Source organism: Cervus canadensis, chromosome 6 (genome assembly GCF_019320065.1).
Source record: "Cervus canadensis isolate Bull #8, Minnesota chromosome 6, ASM1932006v1, whole genome shotgun sequence".
Taxonomy (NCBI): Eukaryota; Metazoa; Chordata; class Mammalia; order Artiodactyla; family Cervidae; genus Cervus; species Cervus canadensis.
Window position 1 is genome coordinate 67,298,180 of NC_057391.1, and position 14,666 is coordinate 67,312,845.

Sequence of the window (14,666 nt, forward strand, 5' to 3'; positions counted from 1 at the left end):
ATCTAGTCTCATAGCGTTGTGGTCAGAGAAGATGCTTGATATGATTTCAGTTTTCTTGAATTTACTGAGGTTTGATTTGTGACCCAAGATGTGGTCTATCCTGGAGAATGTTCCATGTGCACTTGAGAAGAAGGTGTATTCTTCTGCATTTGGATGGAATGTCTTGAAGATATCAGTGAGATCCATTTCATGTAATGTATCATTTAAGACTTGTGTTTCCTTACTAATTTTCTGTTTTGGTGATCTGTCCATTGGTGTGAGTGGGGTGTTAAAGTCTCCTACTATTATTGTGTTACTGTCAATTTCTCCTTTATGTCTGTTAGTGTTTGTCTTATGTCTTGAGGTACTCCTATGTTGGGTGCATAGATATTTACAATTATGTCTTCCTCTTGGATTGATTCATTATCATTATGTAGTGTCCTTCCTTATCTCTTATAATCTTCTTTATTTTAAGGTCTTATTTTGTCTGATATGAGGATTGCTACTCCAGCTTTCTTTTGCTTCCCATATGCATGGAATATATTTTCCATCCTCTCACTTTCAGTCTATATGTGTCTTTAGGTCTGAAGTGGGTTTCTTTTAGACAGCATATATATGGGTCTTGTTATTGTATCCATTCAGCCAGTCTGTGTCTTTTGGTTGGAGCATTTAACTCATTAACATTTAAAGTAACTATTGATATATATGTTCCTATTGCCATTTTCTTAATTGTTTGGGGTTGATTTTGTAGATCTTTTTTCTTCTCTTGTATTTCTTAACTATATAAGTCCCTTTAACATTTGTTGTAAAGCTGGTTTGGTGGTACTGACTTCTCTTAACTTTTGCTTGTCTGAAAAGCAAAAGCTTTTTATTTCCCCATCAATTTTGAATGAGATCCTTGCCAGGTACAGTAATCTTGGTTGTAGATTGTTCCCTTTCAGTAATTTGAATACATCCTGCCATTCCCTTCTGGCCTGCAGAGTTTCTGCTGAAAGATCAGCTGTTAAGCATATGCGGTTTCCCTTGTATGTTACTTGTTGCTTTTCCCTTGCTGCTTTTAATATTCTTTCTTTGTGTTTAGTCTTTGTTGGTTTGATTAGTATGTTTCTTGGCATGTTTCTCCTTGGCTTTATCCTGTATGGGATTCTTTGTGCCTCTTGGACTTGATTGGCCATTTCCTTTTCCATGTTGGGGAAATTTTCAACTATAATCTCTTCAAAAATTTTCTTATACCCTTTCTTTCTCTCTTCTTCTTCTGGGACCCCTATAATTTGCATGTTGATGTGTTTATATTGTCCCAGAAATCTCTGAGACTATCCTCAATTCTTTTCATTCTTCTTACTTTCTTCTGCTCTTCAGAAGTTATTTCCATCATTTTATCTTCCAGCTCAGTGATTCATTCTTCTGCTTCAGATATTCTGCTATTGATTCCTTCTAGGGTATTTTTAATTTCAGTAATTGTGTTGTCTCTGTATGTTTATTCTTTAATTCTTCTAGGTCTTTGTTAATTGATTCCTGCATTTTCTCCATTCTATTTTCAAGGTTTTTGATCATCTTTACTATCATTATTCTGAGTTCTTTTTCAGGTAGTTTGCCTATTTCCTTTTCATTTATTTGGACTTCTGTGTTTCTAGTTTGTTCCTTGATTTGTATAGTTTTTCTCTGCCTTTTCATTTTTTTTTTTTTAACATATTGTGTTTGAGGTCTCCTTTTCCCAGACTTCAAGGTTGAATTCTTTTTTCCTTTTGGTTTCTGCCCTTCTAAGGTTGGCCCAGTGGTTTGTGTAAGCTTCATATAGGGTGAGATTTGTGCTGAGTTTTTGTTTGTTTGTTTGTTTTTCCTCTTATGGGCAAGGCTGACTCAGGTGGTAATCCTGTCTGCTGATGATTCAGTTCAGTTCAGTTCAGTTGCTCAGTCATGTCAGGCTCTTTGTGACCCCAGGACTGCAGCACGCAAGGCTTCCCTGTCCATCATCAACTCCTGGAGCTTACTCAAACTCATATCCATCAAGTCAGTGATGCCATCCAACCATCTTATCCTGTCTGCCCCTTCTCCTCCTGCCTTCAATCTTTCCCAGCATCAGGGTCTTTTCTAGTGAGTCAGTTCTTTGCATCAGGTGGCCAAAGTATTGAAGTTTCAGCTTCAGCATCAGTCCTTCCAATGAATATTTAGGACTGATTTCCTTTAGGATGGACTGGCTGGATCTCCTTGCTGTCCAAGGGACTCTCAAGAGTCTTCTCCAACCCACAGTTCAAAACCATCAATTCTTCAGTGCTCAGCTTTCTTTATAGTCCAACTCTTACATCCGTACATGACTACTGGTAAAATGCTGATGATTGCGTTTGTATTTTTGTTTTGTTTGTTGTTTAGATGAGGTGTCCTGCACAGGGTGCTACTGGTGGTTGGGTGATGCCAGGTCTTGTATTCAAGTGGTTTCCTTTGTGTGAGTTCTCACTATTTGATACTCCCTAGGGTTAGTTCCACTAGCAAAGTAATGCTCAAAATTCTCCAAGCCAGGCTTCAACAGTACATGAACTATGAACTTCCAGATTCAAGCTGGATTTAGAAAAGGCAGAGGAACCAGAAATCAAATTGCCAACATCCATTGGATCATCAAAAAAGCAAGAGAGTTCCAGAAAATCATCTACTTCTGCTTTATTGACTATGCCAAATCCTTCGACTGTGTGGATCACAACAAACTGTGGAAAATTCTGGACATGAAACAACAGACTGGTTCCAAATAGGGAAAGGAGTACGTCAAGGCTGTATATTGTCACCCTGCTTATTTAACTTATGTGCAGAGTACCTCATGAGAAATGCTGGACTGGATGAAGCACAAGCTGGAATCAAGATTGCCTGGAGAAACATCAATAGCCTCAGATATGTAGATGGCACCACCCTTATGGCAGAAAGCGGAGAAGAACTAAAGAGCCCCTTGATGAAAGGGAAAGAGGAGAGTGAAAAAAGTAGGCTTAAAACTCACCATTCAGAAAACTAAGATCATGGCATTTGGTCCCATCACTTCATGGCAAATAGATGGGGAAACAATGGAAAGAGTGACAGACTATTTTTTGGGAGCTCCAGAATCACTGCAGATGGTGACTGCAGCCATGAAATTAAAAGATGCTTGCTCCTTGGAAGAAAAGTTTTGACTAACCTAGACAGCATATTAAAAAGCAGAGACATTACTTTGGCAACAAAAGTCCATCTAGTGAAAGCTTTGGTATTTCCAGTAGTCACGTATGGATGTGAGAGTTGGACTATAAAGAAAGCTGAGTGCTGAAGGATTGATGCTTTTGAAGTGTGGTGTTGGAGAAGACTCTTGAGAGTCCCTTGGACAGCAAGGAGATCTAACCAGTCCATCCTAAAAGAAATCAGTCCTGAATATTCATTGGAAGGACTGATGCTGAAGCTGAAACTTCAGTACTTTGGCCACCTGATGGGAAGAGCTGACTCATTTGAAAAGACCCTGATGCTGGTAAAGATTGAAGGCAGGAGGAGAAGAGACGACAGAGGATGAGATGGTTGGATGGCATCACCGACTCAATGGACATGAGTTTGAGTAAACTCCAGGAGCTGGTGATGGACAGGGAAGCCTGGCCTGCTGCAGTCCATGGAGTCACAAAGAGTTGAACACAACTGAGTGACTGAACTGAACTGAACTGATGGTTAGTTCTCTGGTAGTCTAGGATCTTGGAGTCAGTGCTCCCACTCCAAAGGCTCAGGGCTTGATCTATATCCTCCCACTATACTGTAAATCCTGTGCAGTACTGGGAACATGTCTGGTTCATCACTATGATGTCTTCATCAAATGTGATATAACTCCCAGTGGCTCAGCTCGTAAAGAATCCACCACACCCACATCAAGAAATCCAAACAGGCAGAAGCTCAAGGTCAAGGAAACTCCCAGGTGCCATGGAAAGAACAGGAGTTTCTGAGGCAGGCTGGCCACCATTCTCTTAAGAAACCTGAAGTGCTTTCCAAGACTTCTCAAGTCTCCACTTCCCAGTCCATAAAATGGGGAGAAGCTAGTCGTGTCTGCAAAGCTCCTAGTGTCTGGTGTATTTCTTAATGGTGGATTTAATCAGTTTATTATGATAAGCATTAATAACTACATGAGTCATTGATATTAAGAAATTCAAGATAACTGAATTAGATTGACAGTTTAATAACTTGCTCAATCTAAAACAAATTCATTTAGAGCATCATTTTACAAATTTGAAAAAGAAAACATGAAATGCTATTTCTTAACCATGATTTTTAAAAATGAATAATGTTACCTTTGCTTTTATTCTCTTAAATTTATTTTTTTCAATTAATCAAATAGGAATAATACATTAGCTTTAATAGTACTGCTGCATTACCTAAATGGTACTATTTTTAAATTGAACTCTATCTATATTCTCTCTATGTTGTCATCCTGAAAGTAAATGTAAATATGCCCCACACTTAAAATATTACCCACAGAGAAAATCTTTGAAATTTTATATTTTGCTTATTAAATTTGAGTAGAGAATTCTGTATAACCATTATCATTTCAACTAATATTAATAGTAACTGAGCATGTAAAACTTTATTATATAAACACACCACACTCATATAATACCACTAATAATTACCTATAATGTTTTTTGTTTCAACTAATCTTTTGGGTTTTTTTTCACTTTTAGACCACAGCAATGAAAAAAATAATGTATTACAATATGCGTATAAAAACTGTTCAGAGGCATCTTAATGAAGATCTTGAAAAACTGAATGATCGAAAATGTAAATTACAGAAGTTGCCAGAAGAACGAATAAAATTATTCAACTTTTTGAAAAAAAATGTAAGATAATATTGTAAAATTTCAGTAGCCATGTCTTAAGAAAACTGGCAGATGGCATTATCTTTTAAATTTTTTATGTATATATAGAATTATACATATACATTAGTACCGAGTTTCAAGTAAGTTTGCCCTGAAAATGTTTTGATTCTAGGTATTTAACTCAGCTTCATTCTGTGCTTAGAAGTCTGCAATTTAAAAAGGGTATAGGCTTATTAATTTACAAAATTTTATTTATTTATTTATTTTTTTTTTTAATTTATTTTTTTTTTGGTCATACATTGATATGAATCAGCCATAGATTTACACGTATTCCCCATCCCGATCCCCCCTCCCACCTCCCTCTCCTAAAAATGCTGGGTAATTCAATATGATTCACTGAGTTATAGAGATCTGTGAGACTTGTTTCACTGCATTTTTATTAGATACCTGCAGGCTTTGCTCAAAATTCATGTTTTGTCTAAAGAGCTAAAATATTCCTTTACTAACACTATTAAGGTATACAACGTGGTGGGAACTTTATAACAAGCTATACTTTAGTAGTTATATGTTCCTTTTTTATTTAGAATAAATTGAATTTCCTTTATTAAAAGTAGACTCTGAAAAATGAAGAATTACCTCAAAACAGAATTTTGTATGTATAAGAATTTATTGTATTTAAAAAGTATAGGAAAATAATGGTTTATTTAAAAAATAGTGTTACAAAAATAGTCACACTACTTGGGAGCAGGAGAATTGAGTCCTTACTTTATACTTTACCAAAAGCTAATATAATGGGGAAAAAGAATTAAATGTAAAAATAAAATCATAAAAAGGCAGAGAATATATAGATTAATATATTTAACTGCTCTCAGTCTGCCAAATAAGAAAAATACTATAAACTCTAGATAAACACTAAAAAATCATGAAGAAAAGAATTAAGATTTGATTTTAAAAAGGTGCTTTTGTACTATAAAGAATCATTAATGAAAATAAATAATAGATGACAATCTGAAAATTTTTGTTTAGGATAAAGGTACTCATAAACAAAACAAAAAGGAAATATCCAGATAGAAAAATTGAACAAATTCCATGAACTTTCATTTTACAATAGAAGAAATAAAAACTGACTAATAAACATTTGAAAGAAGACCCCAGTCTGACTGTTAATTTCTGGGTATGAAATAAGACAACAAGCAACCATTTTCACCTATAAATTTGTCATAGCGTGCCTGGTGAAGATGCATGTGTGCATGCTCAGTCGCTTCTGACTCTTTGCTACCCCATGGACTGTAGCCCACTAGGTTCCTCTGTCCATGGGATTTTTTCAGGCAAGAATACTGGAATGGGTTGTCATTTCTTACTCCAGTAGACTGGAATGGATTGTCGTTTCCTACTCCAGGGGTTCTTCACAACCCAGGGACTGAACTCAAGTCTCCTGCATCTCCTGCATTGGCAGGCGGATTCTTACTCCTGAGCCACCTGGGAAGCCCACCCAGTGAAGATGGGTGTGACTGTTACTCCACTGATGAGGGTGTAATTGGGTCACATGTATTACTAACAGTCTAAAAATGCTCCTAGCCTTTGACCTAGTAAATCTACTACTAGATTCGGATAAATACTTACATATGAGTATTCATCACTGTGCTATTAATAATAATAAAAACTGGAAACTACCTAAATGTTTAAATTTAAAAAGAGAGGAAGAATTATTCATTCTTAAGATAGAATGGTATGTAGCCATTAAAAACCAAGTTTTTAAATACATTTAATACTGTTTCTGAAATGAACAAGTTTAAATTCAATTATAGTCAAAAAAATATTCTTCAAGTTAAAACATTAACATCATCTAAATTATTTATTTGAATAAAAAGTCACAGGAGAACCAGTATATGGAAATCACTCTTTGATCTGCCATTTTCATGTGCAAACGGGTATATTAATATGTGAAAAATAATAGCTATAGGTTATGTAAACTACAGACAGTTTTATAAAATATGCTTCCTTAGTTTTTCAACAACTATATATAGCCATTACAGAGAAGGGAGTAGAGAAACAACAAATTAGTCTATTTGTATACACCTCTCTGTGTACAGTGCAATTTATCTTGAAATCCATCCTACAAGACTGGACTTAGGGTAAGGCAAATGGGGCACTCATTCTGGGCTCAAAATTTAAGGGAAGGTCCAAAACCTCCATAATAAAGATAAATCTTATACTTTAATATAATACATTTAAAAAATACCAATGAATGCAAAAAAGTCCTTTATGGACCAAAAAAATCCCAAATATCAATAGTTATGTTGATAACTATTGTGCAGAGTCATATAGGAGACTGAGGCAAAGAGAAAAATGTGCACTGCTATACCCATGCTTTTTTGTATTTTCTGTTAATTTTTCCCAGAATGCCAAAGTAGTTGAAAAAGTGAAAAGTAGGAGTGGTAAAAGTCACATTATTTCTAGTTTAGATATTTTCTTCGTATCAAAACCAGCATTTCTTATCATTTTACTTTAATGGAAGCTAACTCATCAATAATATTTTAAAATTTACTTCTTTGCTTTTCTTATTTTCAATTGAGAGGACTGCTATGTTTGAAGTAGTTAATATTGTCTTTCATTTGGGCAAGAGAAACTGGGTGACTGAACTTGAACTAAAGTTATAATCATGTGTTTGCCATGGTTTTATGAAGTTTGACTTACTTGTATCTAGGTTTCTACTTTACTAATTTAAGTTAACTAAATATTTAATAGATTACACTAAATGATTTTGCTCTCTGGCACATTGATTTCAACAGCTGGAACGGGAACTGACTGAACTCAAAGGATCTGGCAAAGCACACAATGATAGATCCAGTAACAATAAAGTACCTGAGCTTGAAAAATCAAAAATCTGTGAAACTGTCTCAGAAGAACCAAGTCTTCAACAGAAGATAGTGATCAAACTAAATGCCTTGAATGAAAGGGTAACATTCTGGAACAAAAAACTAGATGAGTATGTTTAATGAATTATCTAGTTGTTCAAATTTGAAACATGAAGATAAAGTTCTAGGTCATTAGTTGAGCCCAATTCTCTCCTTCAGGAATGGAAAGAATTACAGTATGAAGTACAACACAAAATGTGTTTCCAGCCCAGTTCTTAGGAGAGATGGGCATCTCTGGTTCGAAGCTAAATTTAGTTTTTTACAGAGGCAATACTTTACTAGAAACAGTGCATTTCCTTTGAGTGGCTTCTTGTCACACCGTTACTCTAGTATCTGCAAACTGAAAACATTAGTTTTTTTTAACATGAGCTGCTACTGGTGCAGAAACTCACAACATAGATGAGACTGGGCAAAGCACATATAAAAGTTGTCTGGAAATATGTAGAAACAAACTCAGGTTGAGTATCAACTAGAAACAGAAATCAAGAAGACTTAGTAAGTCTGTGAGTTTCCTTTTACTTAAGAGGGCAGTAAGTGAATAAGTTAGTTTGCCCTGTAATAATACTAACAAAATAATAACTAATACTTACTGAGTTCTTCCTCAGTGCCAAATTCTTTTCTAAGAGCTTTACATATATTTTGCATATAATCCTCAAAAAGGCCTATTCAGGTATAAGTACTATCAATAATGTTATTTTCTGAGAAATTGCAGTAAAAAAATGTTGTGCTTTGTCTAAAATCTGAGAATCATAAATGGTAAAGCCAGGAGTCTTCTAACCTTCACTTATTCTGAGGTTAACAAAATTTGAGGTGATTGTAATTGCCAAAAATAGAATGTCTTTTACTTGGTTTAACTGTTAACACCAAGCTCTGTTTATCCACTGATGAAAGCCTTATATTTTGACATCAACTTAGAAGAAGCTATCATGAATTTTAGTGTTGTGATTTTTAGATAATTTTAATGTTTATTTTTTCTTAAATAGAATTGAAGCAATTTATCGTATTGAAGTAAAACGAAAGAAGAAAAGTCATAGTTTATTAATCCCATTTTTGTTAATTGAATTGGAGACAGTGGGAAATATCCACTTTGAAGAAGGCACTCGATCTGATGACTGGTAAATCTTTTGAAATTTAGTTATAGCTTTAAAACTAATCTTAAGTGCTTAGGATCATAGACCAAAATATCAACTTATAAAAATCTTAAAATGTCCCATTTCAACACACTTTCCATATAGAGTATTCATCAACTGAAAATTGGCAGTTACTTACTTTCAGTTCAGTTCAGTTCAGTTCATTTCATTCGCTCAGTCACGTCCAACTCTTTGCGACCCCATGAATCGTAGCACGCCAAGCCTCCCTGTCCATCACAAACTCCCAGAGTTTACTCAAACTCATGCCCCTCGAGTCGGTGATGCCAACCAGCCATCTCATCCTCTGTCATCCCCTTCTCCTCCTGCCCTCAATCCCTCCCAGCATCAGGGTCTTTTCCAATGAGTCAGCTCTTCGCATCAGGTGGCCAAAGTACTGAAGTTTCAGCTTCAGCATCAGTCCTTCCAATGAACACCCAGGACTTATCTCCTTCAGGATGGACTGGTTGGATCTCCTTGCAGTCCAAGGGACCCTCAAGAGTCTTCTCCAACATCATAGTTCAAAAGCATCAATTTTTCGGCGCTCAGCTTTCTTCACAGTCCAACTCTCACATCCATACATGACCCCTGGAAAAACCATAGCCTTGACCAGACGGACCTTTGTTGGCAAAGTAATGTCTGCTTTTTAATATGTTATCTAGGTTAGTCATAACTTTCCTTCCAATGAGTAAGCATCTTTAATTTCATGACTGCAGTCACCATCTGCAGTGATTTTGGAGCCCAAAAAAATAAAGTCTGACACTGTTTCCACTGTCTCCCCATCTATTTCCCATGAGGTGATGGGACCAGATGCCATGATCTTAGTTTTCTAATGTTAACCTTTAAGCCAACTTTTTCACTCTCCTCTTTCACTTTCATCAAGAGGCTTTTTAGTTCCTCTTCACTTTCTGCCATAAGGGTGGTGTCATCTGCATATCTGAGGTTATTGATATTTCTCCCGGCAATCTTGATTCCAGCTTGTGCTTCTTCCAGCCCAGCGTTTCTCATGATGTACTCTGCATATAAGTTAAATAAGCAGGGTGACAATATACAGCCTTGACGTACTCCTTTTCCTATTTGGAACCAGTCTGTTGTTCCATGTCCAGTTCTAACTGTTGCTTCCTGACCTGCATACAGGTTTCTCAAGAGGCAGGTCAGGTGGTCTGGTATTTCCATCTCCTTCAGAATTTTCCACAGTTTATTGTTATCCACACAGTCGAAGGCTTTGGCGTAGTCAATGAAGCAGAAATAGATGTTTTTCTGGAACTCTCTTGCTTTTTCGATGATCCAGAGGATATTGGCAATTTGATCTCTGGTTCCTCTGCCTTTTCTAAAACCAGCTTGAACATCTGGAAGTTCACGGTTCACATATTGCTGAAACCTGGCTTGGAGAACTTTGAGCATTCCTTTACTAGCGTGTGAGATGAGTGCTGTCTTGCGGTAGTTTGAGCATTCTTTGGGATTGCCTTTCTTAGGGATTGGAATGAAAACGGACCTTTTCCAGTCCTGTGGCCACTGCTGAGTTTTCCAAATTTGCTGGCATATTGAGTGCAGCACTTTCACAGCATCATCTTTTAGGATTTGAAATAGCTCAACTGGAATTCCATCACCTCCACTAGCTTTGTTCGTATTGATGCTTTCTAAGGCCCATTTGACTTCACATTCCAGGATGTCTGGCTCTAGGTGAGTGATCACACCATTGTGATTATCTGGGTCGTGAAGATCTTTTTTGTACAGTTCTTCTGTGTATTCTTGCCACCTCTTCTTAATATCTTCTGCTTATGTTAGGTCCATACCATTTCTGTCCTTTATTGAGCCCATTTTTGCATGAAATGTTCCCTTGGTATCTCTAATTTTCTTGAAGAGATCTCTAGTCTTTCCCATTCTGTTGTTTTCTTCTATTTCTTTGCACTGATCGCTGAGGAAGGCTTTCTTATCTCTTGTGCTGTTCTTTGGAACTCTGCATTCAAATGGGAATATCTTTCCTTTTCTCCTTTACTTTTAGCTTCTCTTCATTTCACAGCTATTTGTAAGGCCTCCTCAGACAACCATTTTGCCTTTCTGCATTTCTTTTCCATGGGGATGGTCTTGATCCCTGTCTCCTGTACAATGTCACGAACCTCTGTCCACAGTTCATCAGGCACTCTGTCTATCGGATCTAGTCCCTTAAATCTATTTCTCACTTCCACTGTATATTCATAAGGGATTTGATTTAGGTCATACCTGAATGGTCTAGTGGTTATCCCTACTTTCTTCAGTTTAAGTCTGAATTTGGCAATAATGAGTTCATGATCTGAGCCACAGTCAGCTCCCGGTCTTGTTTTTGCTGACTGTATAAGTGAAGTTGCTCAGTCGTGTCCGACTCTTTGCGACGCTGTGGACTATAGCCTAACAGGCTCCTCCATCCATGGGATTCTCCAGGCAAGAATACTGGAGTGGGTTACCATTTCCTTCTCCAGGGGATCTTCCCAGCCGAGGGATCTAACCCGGGTCTCCCGCATTGGAGGCAGATGCTTTAACCTCTGAGCCACAAGGGAAGCCCTGCTGACTGTATAGAGCTTCCTCATCTTTGGCTGCAAAGAATATAATCAATCTGATTTCGGTGTTGACCATCTGGTGATGTCCATGTGTAGAGTCTTCTCTTGAGTTGTTGGAAGAGGGTGTTTGCTATGACCAGTGCGTTCTCTTGGCAAAACTCTATTAGCCTTTGCCCTGCTTCATTCCGTACTCCAAGGCCAAATTTGCCTATTACTCCAGGTGTTTCTTGACTTCCTACTTTTGCATTCCCGTCCCCTATAATGAAAAGGACATCTTTTGGGGGTCTTAGTTCTAAAAGGTCTTGTAGGTCTTCATAGAACCGTTCAACTTCAGCTTCTTCAGCGTTACTGGTTGGGGCATAGGCTTGGATTACTGTGATGTTGAATGGTTTGCCGTGGAAACGAACAATTTACACCTATACATTTCTCTATTTACACAATTGCCATGCACCAACGTGGAAACATCCTAATAGTAATTCTTTACTTTTTACTCAATTTCCCTTAGCCCAAGAGCAGAATATAATTTAGAAAAGTTTATGGTCAAGAATTCATTTTATGTATGCCTATACTGTTTATTTCTGGACTGAATATAGCCCTGGTTTCTGACTACTAGGTGAGAAGCTAGAGCAGAAAAGGAATGGCAAAGCAGGATTGGCAGCAGCAGGTTGCAAACACTGGAGGACGCTGCCTAGTGTATTTCCTGGCAGTCCACAATCAGAGTCCACAATCAAACTAGTTATCTAGAACTAGCTAGAGTCAGGGTGCACATAGACTTTATGCGTTTTAAAATAAGGCAGATACTTAAAAACTAGGAATTCAGGTGAAAAGTCCATCTGGACAAAAACAGAACAGCCACCCCAAAGAGAAGCCGGAAGCAGGCATCTACACTTCAGAATCAAGGCCTAATGGTAGACACAAGGAAGTGGTTGTGTTGCTTCGGCTAGAGAGTGTGTGTATGTGTGTGTGTGTGTGCACAGTCACTCAGTCGGGTCCAACTCTTTGCAACCCCATGAACCGTAGTCCACCAGGTTTCTCTGTCCATGGCATTTCCCAGGCAAAAATACTGGAGTGGGTTGCCATTTCCTACTCCAGGGCATTTTCCTGATGCTGGGATTGAAACTGTGTCTCCTGCTGAGCCATTGGGGAAGCCCAACTAGTGGGTACAGCACTCAAAAATGATCCTAAAAAAGAGCCTTGGCACAAAAATGTCATAATTACAACTTTCACATTTCTGCAATCACTTTCTCAAAATCAAGAAGCCTATGAATGAGCTGAAGATTTCCCTCAAACTCTAGAAGCATATTGCAAACTTGGATTGTGGAGAGAAACCAGGAAACATTTAAAGCTACAGAATGGACTTGGTATTTCACCCCCGAGGATGGTTTTACTCACAGTCAGTGTTGAAACAAATACCGATTTTTGTGGACTAAAATGCAAAACTTCAGTAACTTTTAGAAAAGAAACATGTCTGAAAGTATCTGCCTGCAATGCAGGAGCTGCAGGTAGACACGGGTTTGATCCCTGGGTCGGAATGATCCCCTTGAAAAAAGCATGACAACGTGCTCCAGTATTCTTGCCTGGAGAATTTCATGGACAGAGGAGCCTGGCAGGCTACAGTCCATGGCTTTGCAAAGAGTTGGACACTACTGAAGTGACTTAGCACTGCAGCAAGCATGCACACACTTTAAGCAAAGCCCCTGATTCTATTAGATGAGGCTCTAACTCACTTCTGTGAGTAAAAGCTACTGAAGGTTCCTGGGGAACTTTGGTGGAAAAGTATAAGACACCCTGCCCACAGGAAAAGGAATATTTTTAAATATTTTCTTTTGTATCAGTACACCCATTTGCCCAGTGATTATCACTGTTTGTTTAACCACATAATTTGTTTTTTGTGTACAAACAGAAAAGGTGGGCTTCCCTGGTGGCTCAGATGGTAAAGAATCTGCCTACAATGCAGGAGACCTGGGTTGGATGCCTAGGTCGGGGAAGAGCCCCTGGAGAAGGGAAGGTAACCCACTCCAGTATTCTTACCTGGAGAACCCCATGGACAGAGGAGCCTGACGGGCTACAGTCCTTGGGTCGCAAAGAGTCGGTCAAGACTGAGCAACTATCACTTTCACTTTTCATATAAAAAGTGCCTTTTCATATAAAAGTTACTCATCCCACTTTCCATGTAAACAAGTAGAGGCCTTGATTTTTCCAGTATAAGAATTGGATGGTGTCTCTTGCAGGATGTGTGCATCATTCTTCAGTCAGTCATTTGTATTCACTCAACCTACATGAGTTGTTTTTTCGTTCTTTCTTTTTAACTTACCACAAAGTAAGCTCTTTACAAAACAAGTAGATTAGCTTTTACAAAAATATGTAAAAGCAAGATAACTAAAAAGCCATTTAGGTAACTGTTATCAGCCTGATAGTAATTTAGATAGCTTTGGTGGATTTTTAATAAGCATTAATAATTGTTTACTTGATTTTAATAAGAATAACCTGGATCCATTTTAAGGAGACCATCAGATATATGTTGGCAGCATTTCAAGGACTGTTGGTTACTTTTACCATACTACAAGCTTGACGACTACCTTAGCCCTGATCTTTTATGTATATTAAGAAACAACTGTTCAAATGCTTTAAATTACTCTATGTGGCACATAAGTAGTAACTTTATTTTAAACACTGATCATTAGTAATATTTTTAAAGCCAATGGTTTACCATTTAAATAAAAAGTACTGGAATAGAGCTAGAACTATAAATATAAAGTTTATATAAATATAAATATAAACTAGAAAATATAAAGTTTTATATCAAAAAAACCTTTCTTTATAGTACAAAGAGCATTGCAGATTTCTAATTGTGTATCGCTGAATATTTCTTAGCTTCATTTCTTTTATAAAATTAAAGGGCTTTATTTTTCAGTTTAAAGAAGTCCCGACTTTACAGAGACTTGCCAGTTGAGTAGACTGTTGCCACTATAGCATTTTCATTACAGATCATATTATTTACCTATGCATTGCCAATTTAGTTATCTATTGACATCAGACAACATTTATCAAATGGGGACTCCAAAGCATCAAAGATACTATCCTTGTAGTTGAAAAGCTTTTAACTTAGTTATAGATACAGGGCATTTACAATGTAAAGAAATCATTCTAGGTACCACAGAACAAAATATGTGACTCTGTGAGCTCCCTGGGGACAGACAGAACATGCCTTATAAATCATCTAGTATAGGGGTAGCTGAATTCATAATTCAGTCAATAACTAGTAATTGAAGTCTCCATATCAATTTATAGATACTTAAC

The 14,666-nt window shown here is 37.3% G+C and overlaps 1 protein-coding gene across 1 annotated transcript in view; it reads left to right on the plus strand.

The window, feature by feature from the left end:
* The window catches only part of LRRC9 (leucine rich repeat containing 9), a 112,077-nt gene that overhangs the window by 24,815 nt on the left and 72,596 nt on the right, over positions 1 to 14,666 (plus strand). Inside the window, exons 8-10 of the mRNA XM_043472953.1 lie at positions 4,650 to 4,805; positions 7,577 to 7,773; positions 8,686 to 8,817. Coding sequence (XP_043328888.1) covers positions 4,650 to 4,805; positions 7,577 to 7,773; positions 8,686 to 8,817 — 485 coding nt within the window. The remainder of the gene's footprint in view (positions 1 to 4,649; positions 4,806 to 7,576; positions 7,774 to 8,685; positions 8,818 to 14,666) is intronic.